Source organism: Pseudochaenichthys georgianus, chromosome 1 (genome assembly GCF_902827115.2).
Source record: "Pseudochaenichthys georgianus chromosome 1, fPseGeo1.2, whole genome shotgun sequence".
Classification (NCBI taxonomy): domain Eukaryota; kingdom Metazoa; phylum Chordata; class Actinopteri; order Perciformes; family Channichthyidae; genus Pseudochaenichthys; species Pseudochaenichthys georgianus.
Window position 1 is genome coordinate 43,902,280 of NC_047503.1, and position 12,854 is coordinate 43,915,133.

Consider the following 12,854-nt stretch of genomic DNA (forward strand, 5'->3'; position numbering starts at 1 on the left):
TGGTGTCCTGCAGCTATTTAGAGCCTCTCTGCTCCTCTCGCTGCTTTCTCCTGCAGGCACCCGGCTCTGATGAGTATACCCAGTATTTAATTTGACTTGTTTGTGCAAATAAACACCTTTTTCTACCCGTTGACATGTTGTCTCCTTTTTGTTGTGGCCTTCTGAGCCAGGTCGCAACAAATGGGGGTTTGTCCTATGGGTTATTTTTAAAAGTGTGTGTAGTGCTCAGAGCACATGGTGTCATTTGAGCAGCTGATTAGTTGATGTGGTCCAGCTGTGTGCTGGCTTGGTGCTGCTATTTGGGGGGGACATCATGTTTTTTGGGTTTCAGGAAGCTTTAGTGTCGTCAGGTTTTGTGTACCAATCAGAAGGTAAGATGTTGCTGCTTGTTACGCTTTAGTAAAGAGATGTCCCCGCTAGGCTTAAGTGGCGTTTCCCCTTGGGTTGTGTCCGTTTGTTTTTTCATAGTGTTGTGGTGACGTGGTTTGTGTCAGCTGTTTTCGGACAGCTGTCTCGGGGCACATCCATGCTTCAGACTGCTGGTTTGTCGTTTGAGCAGCAAAAGGAGCTTTTGGCCATGCAGTTTAATCAGGAGAGGTTGGAGTTGAGGGGTCAGCAGCAGGAGGTAGAGAAGCGTTTAGAGGTGGAGAAGGTGCTGGAGGTGGAGAAGATGAAATGTGAGGTGGAATATGCTAGATTACGGCTGATTGGAGAGGGCAAGCTTGCTCCGGTGGAGGATGGTTCTCAATGGTCGGCATCAGGTAGTGGCGATATTATTTCTTACTTGCGGTTAGTGCCAAAGTTTAATGAGCGTGACCCTGACATATTTTTTACTCTATTTGAACGCATAGCAGAGGCAAGAAACTGGTCAGCCTGATAAGAAGCTGGTTTGTGCCAACTTGGATGTGGGTTCTGTTTTTGAGCCGTTCATAACGGAAGCGGTTGTATCAATGGTCGGTAGTGACAAGTATGTTCCGATTAAGGTGTTGCGTGACACAGCAGCTAGATACTCATTTATTGTTGAGTCAGTGTTGCCTTTTTCTTCAGAGACTGGGGATTTTGTGCTGATGAGGGGCATGGAGATGGGCTTGATTCCTGTGCGACGTCATACAGTAGTGCTGGATTGTGAGCTGGTACGGGGAGTTGTGTCTATCGGCGTGCGTCCCGCGTTGCCACTTGATGGGGTAAAGATGATTTTGGGCAACGATCTCGCTGGTCGTGCTGTGTGGGCGGGTGTGCCACCGCCTGTGGTGGTTTCCAGGCCATTGGCATCTGTAGAGCCAGATGAGAGCGGTTTGCAATTTCCAAGTGTGTCTCCAGTTTATACTATTACGCGTGTGCAGAGCCGTAGGATGTCTACTGACCTACCTGTTTCAGAGTTGTTGGAGCGCTGAGGACGGTGGTCTGAAGCCCACCTCGGCTCTGCGCGTCCCTTGGTGAGCTGGTTAAATTACAAAAGAAGGAATTCGAAACACCAGGATAAAGGATAAACAATAATCTGTTTTAATGGTAAAAAACAACAATACAATTTTTAAAGGAGTACTCGTGCGCTGTTCCTAGTGCTGGTAGATCTTACTATCTTGGCAGCAGGAGGAAAAAGAGAGCGAACAGAGGACACAACAGGGCTACATGCAATTCCAACGGGAGGAGTTGTGTCGGATGCTCCTCCCAGAGGGGTCATCTATTGGGAGATACAAAAACGATGGCCTGTCGCAGCGAATCAGCGCGAGCCAGCCGAGGCGACCCTGAAACAAGAGTCTCTTAAGTTTGAGCAATTTTGCATAGACTTCCTTCTCTCCGGCCCCCTCCCCCATCAGTTTAATACACACACAGTTTCACATACTTTTGGCATTTTTAAGATATAGTTGGCTAATACAAGTAATACATGTAAGTTACTTTAATATCAATAATAACGAGGAAAACATTACCTCTGCTCTCAAGCAGTCCTATAGCAATGCTTCGAAGTAGTAGAACTTTACAGAAAACATACATAGGACTCTTTGACAGAACGCACACACATTTTACCATGCAGCCTTCCAGATGTTTGACACGCTGTGTCCAAATAAGGATATCTCATCTCTCACATCTCCACTACTCCCAATACAAATGTTTCACTTCTCATATTTCCAGCTTCTTGTTATACAGACTGCTACTATTTGATACAAAGTAATTAAGCACACACATATGTTTAAGCAAACTCATATCTGGACACTGAGAACACAGGTTACTTTAGAGTCTGGAAAAAGTGGTCCAGCACAGTCCTTTGACTTTGAGATCGAGAAGAAGGAGAAGACAGTCAAAGTGGTGAAGGAGAAGAAAGCGAGTAAACCCACAAAGCGAAGAAGAGGAGGCCGAAGGAGGTCAGCGCGCCCAAGAGGCCGATGCTGTGGCTCAACGCCAGGAAACCCAAGGAGGAGTGGGACATGAAGGCAGTGGAGGCGAAGAAGCAGTACGAAATCGCAAGGCAAGAGTTCGAAGACAGCGGCGGAGGAGGAGCATCCTGCAGTCCTAAGAAGGAAAAGTAAAAAAGCTGGAGTTAAGAAGAAGGATGTTGGGTTGTCGTGGACCCCTTTGTAATCCCCACAGATAAACATAATTGTTTGTAATGATTTAGTAAACATGTTTTCTACCCTCTCTGTAAATGTGTCAATACAGGTTCCAGGAGCTCTGGATATACAACTCACAATAACATTTTTAGACTTTTCCATACAAATGTCTACTGTAACACATTCAAACAGATCGTCAACAGCTGTTGTCATGCTCTCTGCCACCTTATAGTTCATTCCTTTATCCACATAGATTGCCACACCCCCTCCACTCTTATTACTTCCGTTTGTATAATTCAGTTCGTAGCCATCCATCTCAAAGTCAACACCTTTCTCAGTACTGATCCAGGTCTCTGATATTGCTATGATGTTGAATGGGTTCTTAAACTGACTTGGATATTCTTTAATGTTGAGAAAGTTGGCATATAGGCTTCTGCTATTGAAGTGGATAATTGATATGTTCCCCTCTGATTGACACGTTACATTGAATTGCTCTTCTGTGAAATAGTTGCAGCTGTTGTTGATATTGTTCAGTAAGTTGTTTCCCGGATCAATGTCATGTTCCATGTTGACTTGTGTAAATCAATTTGCCAGAGTAAACATATTCTGTAGAAAATAAGATGGAAGCTATATAGTTTTGATACTAAATGTGTTTGTTTATTACCTTGAATGGAAACGAATCAATATAGGGTAAGTGATTAGTTTACTCTGACAGGAGAGATGATCAGAGGTGCAGAGTTTGTACCCCCACCATTCACACTTGGGTTGAAGTATGGGAAGAGTTTCTCAGCGAAGAAGCAGCCAGTGAAGGAGTAGATCAGAGCTTCAGCATCTACGTCATAAAAGGAGACCAGACCCTCCTCATAATCCACAAACACCCCCACCTTCTGAGGCTGAGACTTCAGAGAGAGAAGGACTGGAGGAGCATCAGCTTTGTACTCATTTCCATTTCTCAGCCATATAGCCCAGAAACCATCTTCAGGGCTCAATGCTCCCTTCCTGTTGATCGACTCTCTGGCCACTCCTAAAGTCCACTGAGTCTTTCCTTTAACTTGAACCTCAAAGTAAAATCTGCCTGAAGAGAAACTCTGCTTTCCTAAAACACAAATATAACCAGAAAATCTCTCTGGGTTGTCTGGGAGATTCTTCTTCACATCACCAAGACTCACTTGTTTTCCATCACGAGACAGAATGAGTTCAGGATGTGCTGTATCAGGATCAAGAGTCACCTCCACTGCGTACTTCTGGACCCTCTTCAGTTCAGCTTCAATCAGCTTCTTCATCTCTTCACTGAAAGTCTCCTCCAGCTGAACCACAGCTCTCACCACAGTCCCCTCATGTGATGAATGGATGCTGACCTCTGTCCAGTCCTTGGTGGGTGGAGCAACTTTAAGGGACATGAATCTTTGGAGAATATGGAGGTGGTCTTCAGAGTGTGTGACCTGCTCCACCTCAGAGCTTCTCTTCTTCAGCTCAGAGATTTCCTGTTCCAGCTCTTTGATGAAATCTTCCGCCTGGTTTTCAGTAGTTTTCTGCTTCTCTTTGATCGTGTTGATGAGATCGGCCTGGCCTCTCTCAACAGACTCCTTCAGAGCAGAGAAGACCTGAACTCCTTCTGCTACCTCTCTGTCTGCTTCTTCCTTACTGAGGTCCACTGAGTGTTTGATCTCCTCAATCTTCAGTTGTCTCTTCTGGATCATCTGCTGAGTTTCTGTCTCAAGCTCAGCCTTCTTTCCTTCATATGCTTCTTTGAGAGGAACCACATCATGCATCTTGTGATCTGAAACATGGCAGAGCATGCAGACACATGTCTGGTCGGTCTTACAGAACAGCTCCAGAGGTTTATCGTGCTTCGGACACATCCTGTCTTCCAGGTTCTCCACAGGGTCGATCAGCTGATGTCTTTTCAGGCTTGAGGCTGTCAGATGAGGCTCCAGGTGAGTCTCACAGTAGGAGGTCAGACACACCAGGCAGGACTTCAGGGCCTTCAGTTTGGTTTCAGTGCAGACGTCACAGGGAACTTCTCCTGGTTTAAAGACTTGTTGCTCTGAGCGTCTGCTGCTGCTGCTGCTGGCTTTCTGTTGAGCCGACTGTCTGAACTGAGCGGCCATCTCAGAGAACAAAGTGTTGACTCTCAAATCTGGTCTTGTGGTAAAAGCCTCTTTACATATGGGACACTGGCACCTGTCACTTCTATCCCAGTGTTCAGTGATGCAGGTTTTGCAGAAGTTGTGTCCACATGGTATGGTGTCTGGATCAGTGAACAAGTCCAGACAGATGGAGCACAGGAACTGATCTTCAGATGGCAGGTAGCTTGCAGCAGCCATATCTACACCTGTAGTGTGGAAAGAGGAACAATGTCTTTATAATACAGTTACAGAAAAAGAAAGAAGTGGGATTAATAATGGCCAGAGTCAATTTTGAATTGTATATGTTTTGTATTGACTTGCACTAAGCCAAGTTTGACCAACCGTTACCGTTCAAGACATAATAGGTTCAAGATAGCTACCTTGGCAAAACAGTAATGTATGTTTCCTTATCCTGTTGTTTGGACTACGGCTGGGCGACATGGAGAATATAAAACATCACAAAATGTTTCACCCAACATCTCTAACGATATTATAGATTAACTATTTGTGCACAAAATATTTACACAATAACATTTTGAATAGATCAGAAAAAAGCAAATGGTTTGAACAGTCTGGAAGTTTAAGGAAGTTACATCACTTTACTGTAATGCAGCCTTTAAAACCAGGAAATGACACTCGTGCAATTTTACTACTACGGAAAGATCTGAAACTATATCTAGTCCAGCGTTTCTCAAAGTGTGGGGCACGCCCCACTGGTGGGGCGCAGAGATGTGATAGGTGGGTCGCTAAAAAAAAAAAGAATTATTATTATTTATTTTATTTTTTCACATTTATTTATTATTTATACACTGGTGGAATATCAAAACAACGACCCGCCCGGGGTGCAAAACGTATCAATGAAAAGCGACCCTCTACCACACAAAACAACACCTGTAGATAACCCAATTTGTGTTCTCTGAAATTGAAAAGGATATTGCATTGTGTTTGTTACTTTCGTTGCAGTTGTAGGTCTTAAGTGTGATTTGGCATGCTTTTATTTTGAAGGCAAGTTTACGCTGTTGACAGTTGTTGTTGCTATGGAAACAAGAAACGTTTCACAGCGGGCGGAACTTGTCATAAAGTCCGCGATAATAAAGCCCACCCATTGAGAGGGAAGATATGATTGGTCAATTGTACTGTCATTTGACATTACTCTCGTTCAGTTACTATAGCTGGCCCTCTGTGAATTCATAGCTGGACGTCCAATCAGCTCCTCTCTTCACCTCGCAGAGACGAGCTTCTTTCATTTAACCCTTCACATTCAAACAGAAACAGAATAGGCAGATTCACAGGATTTATTTCTTTGGAAATGTTATTTTAAATACAATTTAAGTTATTTTTTGGTAAAACTATTGACAAATATTACTAAAAACATATTTAAAAAAAATATATAAAGAAAAATATAATTTGTTTTAATGTTTTTAAATATTATTTTGTAGAATATCTTAGGCCCTCAGAGACAGGCTCGCCACTGGTAAAAAATCTCTCATACACACGTGTGAAACGCTCTCACAGACACACACAACAGCGTTGCAGTTGGGAAGAAAAGCCATGTGGAGCGAGAGAGCGAGAGAGCAAGAGAGAGAGCACACCTTTATCTATTTAATAAAGTTGTAAAAAATAAAGTAAGAAATCATTCCAATGTGTACTATAGGACAGTAAAAAGTTTAAAAGGGGAGTGATTAGTCAAATATGCATAAATAAAAAGAAAGAATGCTAACTAGGTAACATAAGATAAGAATAAACAAGTTTAAATGATTTGTTGTGATCATATTGTAAAGATGTTTGGATTATTGAAAAGTATACAGCTCCCTTTCATCTGAGTGTTGAGAGCTGTATCCATAAATTCATGTTGGGCTCAAAGTAGGGCTGCTCGATTATGGCAAAAATCATAATCTCGATTATTTGGGTCAATAATTGATATCACGATTATTAAAAACGATTAACCATTTACTTTGAAAAACATCAATTTATTGAAGAAAATAATTTGAAAAGTATGTTTTTAACAGTTGATTACCCTGAACTTTAAGTATAATTCAACTGAAAAACATATTTAAAAAATAAATAAAATCGTTTTATTTCGATTATGTTGTTTTCATAATCGTTGCAAGCCAAAATCGTAATTGCGATTAAAATACGATTTAATTGAGCAGCCCTAGCTCAAAGTGCACCAGATTGATGCATTCATACATTCAAAAATCTTCCTGGGGGTGCATGCCCCCGGACCCTCGAGGATGTGACGTCTACCACCAAATAAAGCAGGTTAAAATAATTAAATTGCATACATTTTATTTTAGTAAACACTGAAAACGGGTCCCACAGACCCAAACAGCACACAAAGGTTAAAGGTAGCATATAATAATGTTAAAATGTGCTAAATATATACACTGCAAAAAAACAAAAAAGAGGAGTAAAAGTAGCTCACGACTTGTTTTATTTTTTGAAAGTAGCCCTCATCCTAAAAAAAGTTGGAGACCCCTGTTATAGAACGATACATTTGACAATTTTAAGCTTGGCCTACCATTTTATTGGAGCGATGAGGAGCAGGTGGGGCTTGAAAAGGCCCACCTGTTCAAAGTGGGGAATGACAGAAAAAGTTTAAGAACCACTGATCTAGTCTAATATCCAGATGATGATATAATATGGATAACTACCTTAGCCCTAGTGTAGACCAACTGATATTAAAGAATAACACTTATAACAAGGCTCTCAGTACTTTGTGACACACCTGCCTCACATTTTAAACCTCAAACTGGTTCTTTGGTGGTAAGCTTTTAATATGACACACCTCTACAACAAACAGTAAGCATGTAGGAAGTAATCAGTAAACAGTGATAATGGCAGGAAACCAGGAATGAGGATGAACTCCTAACCGCAGATATTCAGTTACAGGTTAGTTAAATGCAGAGGGCTGAACCGTAGGCCTGAGGACAAACAACTCCATACTTATATCATATTTAGTTGATAGTGTAAATATAATCCGATGTACTCACCAGTGTTTGACAGAGACTCTGCTGTGTTGTTGAGAAAGATCTGATGAACTCAGTTTGTGTTTTCTTTGGACAGAAACGGAGACTAGTCTCGACTGCAGTGTGGCTGCCTCTCTGACTAACTTCACTTTCGTTTCCTTGTTGTGACGTGTAAGCTCTCCTCTTTCCTCTGTAGCTCCTCCTCTCACTGCAGCTGGTTTGGTTTCCTGCCTTTGATTTACAGTTATTGTGAAATACCAGTGACTCTAAAGTTTAAAATGGATCAAAGGTGGTGCTAACAGTGGGGAGAGTGAGATATGTGAACATGTTTTTCTTTAATATGTTGAAACTGTCTCAGCTATACTTTAACCAGAACAGTTTATTTAATAGGAACCTATCCTCATTGATACCATATCTAAGGAAGGACTGGTGTATTATTTAGCATGCATTTGTATCTAGATGTTTGTAATAAAACTGTGTTTATAAAAAGAGGATCACATTGTGAGTTAATTCTACTTCTAAAAGTGCAGGGAACTTTATTTAAGGAATAAACTCTTGAAATTAGTTGAGAAACTGGCAAAGTGTAGCTGTCTCTTTGTTGAGTTTTCTCTTAGGTTGTTTATATTTCATGTCCTTGTATAAGTGATTTTCCTCACATGAAGGTGTGTTGACTGATATATTTGTTTGCCTTTTGAGTAAGAAGTAGCTTTTGTCTCATAATGTCTCGGTCTCCATCTAGTGGTCGTTCTGTGTGATGACATCAGTTAGTTGTGAACATGGAGGCCTGTTGTTGCTGCAGGGAGAAGTGTAGAAGAGGAAGGCCGTGAGATCTCAAGACATTTTCAGAATTAAAATGATTCATGCTTTTCTGTACTTACAAACCAATCATTCTCAGATGACTCTCAGAGAGAACATATAACATTTAAGTTATAATTGTTGCCAGTCTTGTTACCTGCAAGAAGAAGCACTGCTGTGGAGGAATTAAAGTGGAAATGCACTGCTCCGAGTTTTAATTTGCCATTTTAACTTCAATTTAAACGGTTTTAAATGTATTTGATTTTAAGACTGTTTATTATAAATGGTTTGTCATGTAGTATTGTTTGAATGTAATCATTTTTATATTTGTTATTATAATATTTCAAAGTGGAAAAAAACCAAAGGAATTTGGTAAAAATGTGGTACAAATGGTAAAGAATTAAAACATATATTTATATCTAACAATACTAAAACAAGGCAAAAGCAAAGGATAACGGACTAGTTCATCACATCAAGTAGCTTTGTTGTTGTGGGTGTGGCCATCAGCTGCAAAGAGGAAACGGCTCCTAAAAACTGCAGGAAAGGAGACCAGGTTTTATTGAAAGGCATTTTATTGTCTTTTAATAATTGTTCTGAACGCCACTTGTTTACTGATAGCCTTTAGCAATAAGCTTTGTGATGTTTTGTATCGCCTTGGACCAAACTTCTTTATATGTTTGATTATATTAAAGGACAGGATATCTCCGTGAGCTACCAGGTTACCAACACAATGCGTCCCCCAGCTCTTTGGTTATCAGCAGAGTGATTAGAGATGAACGAGGCGTCACATGACCCGAGAGGCTTCTCAATACTCAAATTTCCCCTCCTCGACTCCCCTCCTCGACTCCCCTCCTCGAGACTTAGTCCCGCCCACAGGAGATGCGAGCGGAGGACCGAGGAGGGGAACCGAGGAGAGAGGAGGGGAAGCAGCAGACGTTTAAAGAAATGAGAACTCCTCTCCTCTGAGCGGTCATATTAAAGCGACGTCCGTTCATTATTACGTGGCAACAGCTGCATCAGCTGTCGAGTGTTTTGTCATATTTTATAATCTCTGTTAGATCAGCTGAACATTGTTCCCCCACATATTTACCTTGAATTAATTGAGAGTGCGGTATAATGAGACAATAACAGGCTACAGATGCGGACACACACACACACAAATATATTTATATAAATATATGCAATTTAAAGTATGAGAGCACTCTCATAATAACGTAACACAATCAGAGACTGGATATATTCCCCCCCCCCCCTCTCTCTGGTCGCTGAAATGGGGAATTGAAATTACGGGCCAAAAGTTGTATTTGCAAGTATTAAAAGTAAGCAGAGGACACCAAACCAACTAAGACCTGTCTGTCCGTCGCATCTGCGCACACACTGTACCACACACACACCTACACACTGTACAGGACACACCTACACACTGTACCACACACACACACACACACACACACACACACACACACACACACACACACACACACACACACACTGTACCACACACACCTAAGCTCCTAAAGCATAATCAGGCTACAGCCGTTGTGTATTTTATTATGTGAAGCACTAAATGGTATTAGAAAAATATCGACTCTTTGTTTGTATATATCTACTAAACTAAAGCAAATAAAGAGAGTAGGTCTGTTATACTGAGTGATATTTATTTTTACACACTGCTCTGCTTTCTGCAGGACCTCACAGCTGTTCTCTCTGTAAACATCGGGTTGCGATGAGAGCAGTTTCTAAAATAATATCCAGGGGATGCATGCAGAGCTGTCATTGGCTGAGATAAGTCCGGCCGTGCGTCACGCCTCCACCGTTCCCGGAAATGCATCCGCGGAGGAGCCGTGGAGGAACCATCAGTGTATCCTCGGTTATAGCTCCTCCAGAGAGCCTCCTCGACGCTCGATCCTCGGTCCTCGGTGTGCATTTAGAGAAATGAGACGTCCTTCAAAATGGCGCGCTGAAATTCATTTCCGGGTCACTACCGGAGGAGTCGAGGAGTCGAGGAGGGGAAATTTGAGTATTGAGAAGCCTCTCCGGTGTTAGGGCTTAGGGCGTGGCACTGGGAGGTCCAGTAGCATGAGGTCCAACTTGACTGAGACCAGTAGCTCTGAACAGTCATGGCCAGTAGGAACAAGGAACCAGGGACGTTAGGGAGAAATGCCTTTACAGAAAGAGGATGAAGTGCAGGTGGCTAACAGGTGTTCTAACTCCTCCTGGTGCTTAAGTTCACAGGTTTGAAGTTTCGCCAAAACTTGATAATATTTGTCCAAATCTCCTCCTGTTATCCGAAGACTTTGTCTGTTTTAGCCGCTGTTAATAACTCTCTCTCTCTCTTTGTCTCTGTTTTCATTTCAGTTGATGCCGATGAGATTAAGAGGCTAGGAAAGAGATTTAAGAAACTCGACCTAGATAACTCCGGCTCCCTGAGTGTGGAGGAGTTCATGTCCTTACCAGAGCTCCAGCAGAACCCCCTCGTGCAGCGAGTCATCGACATATTCGACACCGATGGAAACGGAGAAGTCGACTTTAAAGGTAAATTAATCAAGAAACTGTTTCCCTACTCCCTCTGATATCCCCTTTGTTTTTCAAATGAAGATGTGATAACAGTATCCTTTCTCAGTGTCCTCAAAATGACCCGTTGTTAAAGATACAGTCCGTCTGCTCCTGACTGTCCTCTGATTGAAATGCAATGGGCTGGCAGATGCACAACATCTGGCACGAGAAGTCTGACATTTGACAATTTAAGAGCATTATTAAGTGCTTTACCATTAACTTATGAATCAGTTAGAGGCGGGTGAATATTTTGTATCCTTGATTATGTCATTGTAATGTTTCACAATATCTATCTGATATCAGCACTATCACAATGGAGTAATCAAGTAATGTTTTAAAAGTTTGAGAAGCTTTTCCCATAAGAGCTACAGATTACGTCACATTGTAAAGTGCTTCTAAATTCCCTTTCATGCATGAAGTACTGTCCGTGTATCCAGAAATCTGTCACTGATCGCAGCTGCATTTTTAGGGCTGATAGCTAAATGTAGTTTAAACTTTTAATTATCAATAAATTAAGTCCTCTGATGTCATGACTTATGCTACAAAGAATGTATTCCTGCTTGAAACAAATATATACCATATTCATAACTAAACGCCTATATATCCACGTATAGTATATTATTGTGGCACACATAAGGACAGACATGAATGGACACGGCCCTGAACACAGAGCAATGTAAATACTGCAGTCAGCTGCACCTTTCTGCTCCCTGGGGTGAATTCAAAGTACTTTAAATGTGTACTTAGGTAAGTGTACTAGTAATATCTGAATTGCATCGAAGCCATTACTTTCTGAATCACTACCTGTATTTAGATTTCTACATTAATCTTCAAATTTCTTCTAGTATTTACTATTTAATTCAGTTATTGTTCAGTGCATTGTCTTGTATTTATTCCAATAACAACAACACAATTTGTCCCAAGCGGTGTTGTTTATTTTGGGTGTATAAATGATATTTATTATACAGCAGGAGGTTTATTGTCTAACAGCAGTTTTAACAGATGATGATGTTTCTATCCTTCCCCAGAGTTCATCGAAGGAGTCTCCCAGTTCAGCGTCAAAGGCGACAAGGAGCAGAAGTTGCGTTGTAAGTGTCCTTCAGTTTTCCTCATATCTCTGTAGCCTTGTTATCATTACTAAACTCAGTTATATACACTTCAAAGGTTTGTAATCTTTTCCCACAAAGGCTTGATTGTGTACAGAGAGATTGCATATTTAGAGAGTCTGAAAAAACAAAAAAGTGCATATTTAGAGAGTCTGAAAAAACAAAAAAGTGCATATTTAGAGTGTCTGAAAAAAACCCGCAAAAAGTACGTATTTAGAGTCTGAAAAATACGCACTTTTTAGTTTTTTTCAGACGCACTTTTTTGTTGGGTGGGTTAGGGTTAAATTAAAAAGTGGCGACAGATAACCTACAGGTGTCTATATAACAGTAAACACTTACGGGACTGTCATTTTCCTTTTGCTTATATCAGAGTATTTTACAGTTACTTTTACTGGACCTAAATACTGCCACCACCACTTGACACAAAATATGTAAGCACATAAGTCAAGAGAAACACAAGTAAACAACTTTCCTGTGAGCCTGAGACATTCCCAGTTACCTGCATTATGATTAAAAACAGGTGATGGATTTAAACTATTTAAACATGTAATACTGTCCTCTGTCCAGCAGGGGGCAGCGTGAGGCCACGTGGAGAGAAACTGATGCTGATGTTTGTGGACACCTGTTTAGTTTTATACTTCCTGGTTTAGTTTCCTAGTACCTGAACAATCATAATCTTAACTCATAATATTCCAGCATATTACATTTGTCCTCACTGTGCAGCACCTTCAGCGACAGGCTGCTGCACCCCAC

The 12,854-nt window shown here is 41.2% G+C and overlaps 2 protein-coding genes across 4 annotated transcripts; one reads left to right on the plus strand and one right to left on the minus strand.

Moving 5' to 3' along the window:
- Window positions 1-1,480: 1,480 nt before the first annotated feature.
- Window positions 1,481-7,792, minus strand: LOC117450427 (E3 ubiquitin-protein ligase TRIM39-like). Of its 3 annotated transcripts, none has more exons than XM_071203752.1 (3): window positions 7,669-7,792; window positions 3,211-4,881; window positions 1,481-2,508 (listed from the first exon to the last, which is right to left on the minus strand). In XM_071203752.1, the coding sequence occupies exon 2, from the start codon at window positions 4,871-4,873 to the stop codon at window positions 3,245-3,247; it is 1,629 nt and encodes a 542-aa protein (XP_071059853.1). In that variant the 5' UTR covers window positions 4,874-4,881; window positions 7,669-7,792; the 3' UTR covers window positions 1,481-2,508; window positions 3,211-3,244. The 3 variants fall into 3 exon arrangements, with proteins under 3 accessions (XP_071059853.1, XP_071059852.1, XP_033944176.1); XM_071203751.1 differs by adding an exon at window positions 7,197-7,243 and having other exon boundaries at window positions 1,481-4,881; XM_034088285.1 differs by having other exon boundaries at window positions 1,481-4,881.
- A 2,726-nt stretch (window positions 7,793-10,518) lies between these two features.
- LOC139434271 (calcineurin subunit B type 1-like) lies at window positions 10,519-12,766 on the plus strand. The gene is made up of 4 exons (XM_071204142.1): window positions 10,519-10,588; window positions 10,798-10,974; window positions 12,024-12,083; window positions 12,669-12,766. The coding sequence occupies exons 1-4, from the start codon at window positions 10,519-10,521 to the stop codon at window positions 12,749-12,751; spliced, it is 390 nt and encodes a 129-aa protein (XP_071060243.1). The 3' UTR covers window positions 12,752-12,766.
- Window positions 12,767-12,854: the final 88 nt, after the last annotated feature.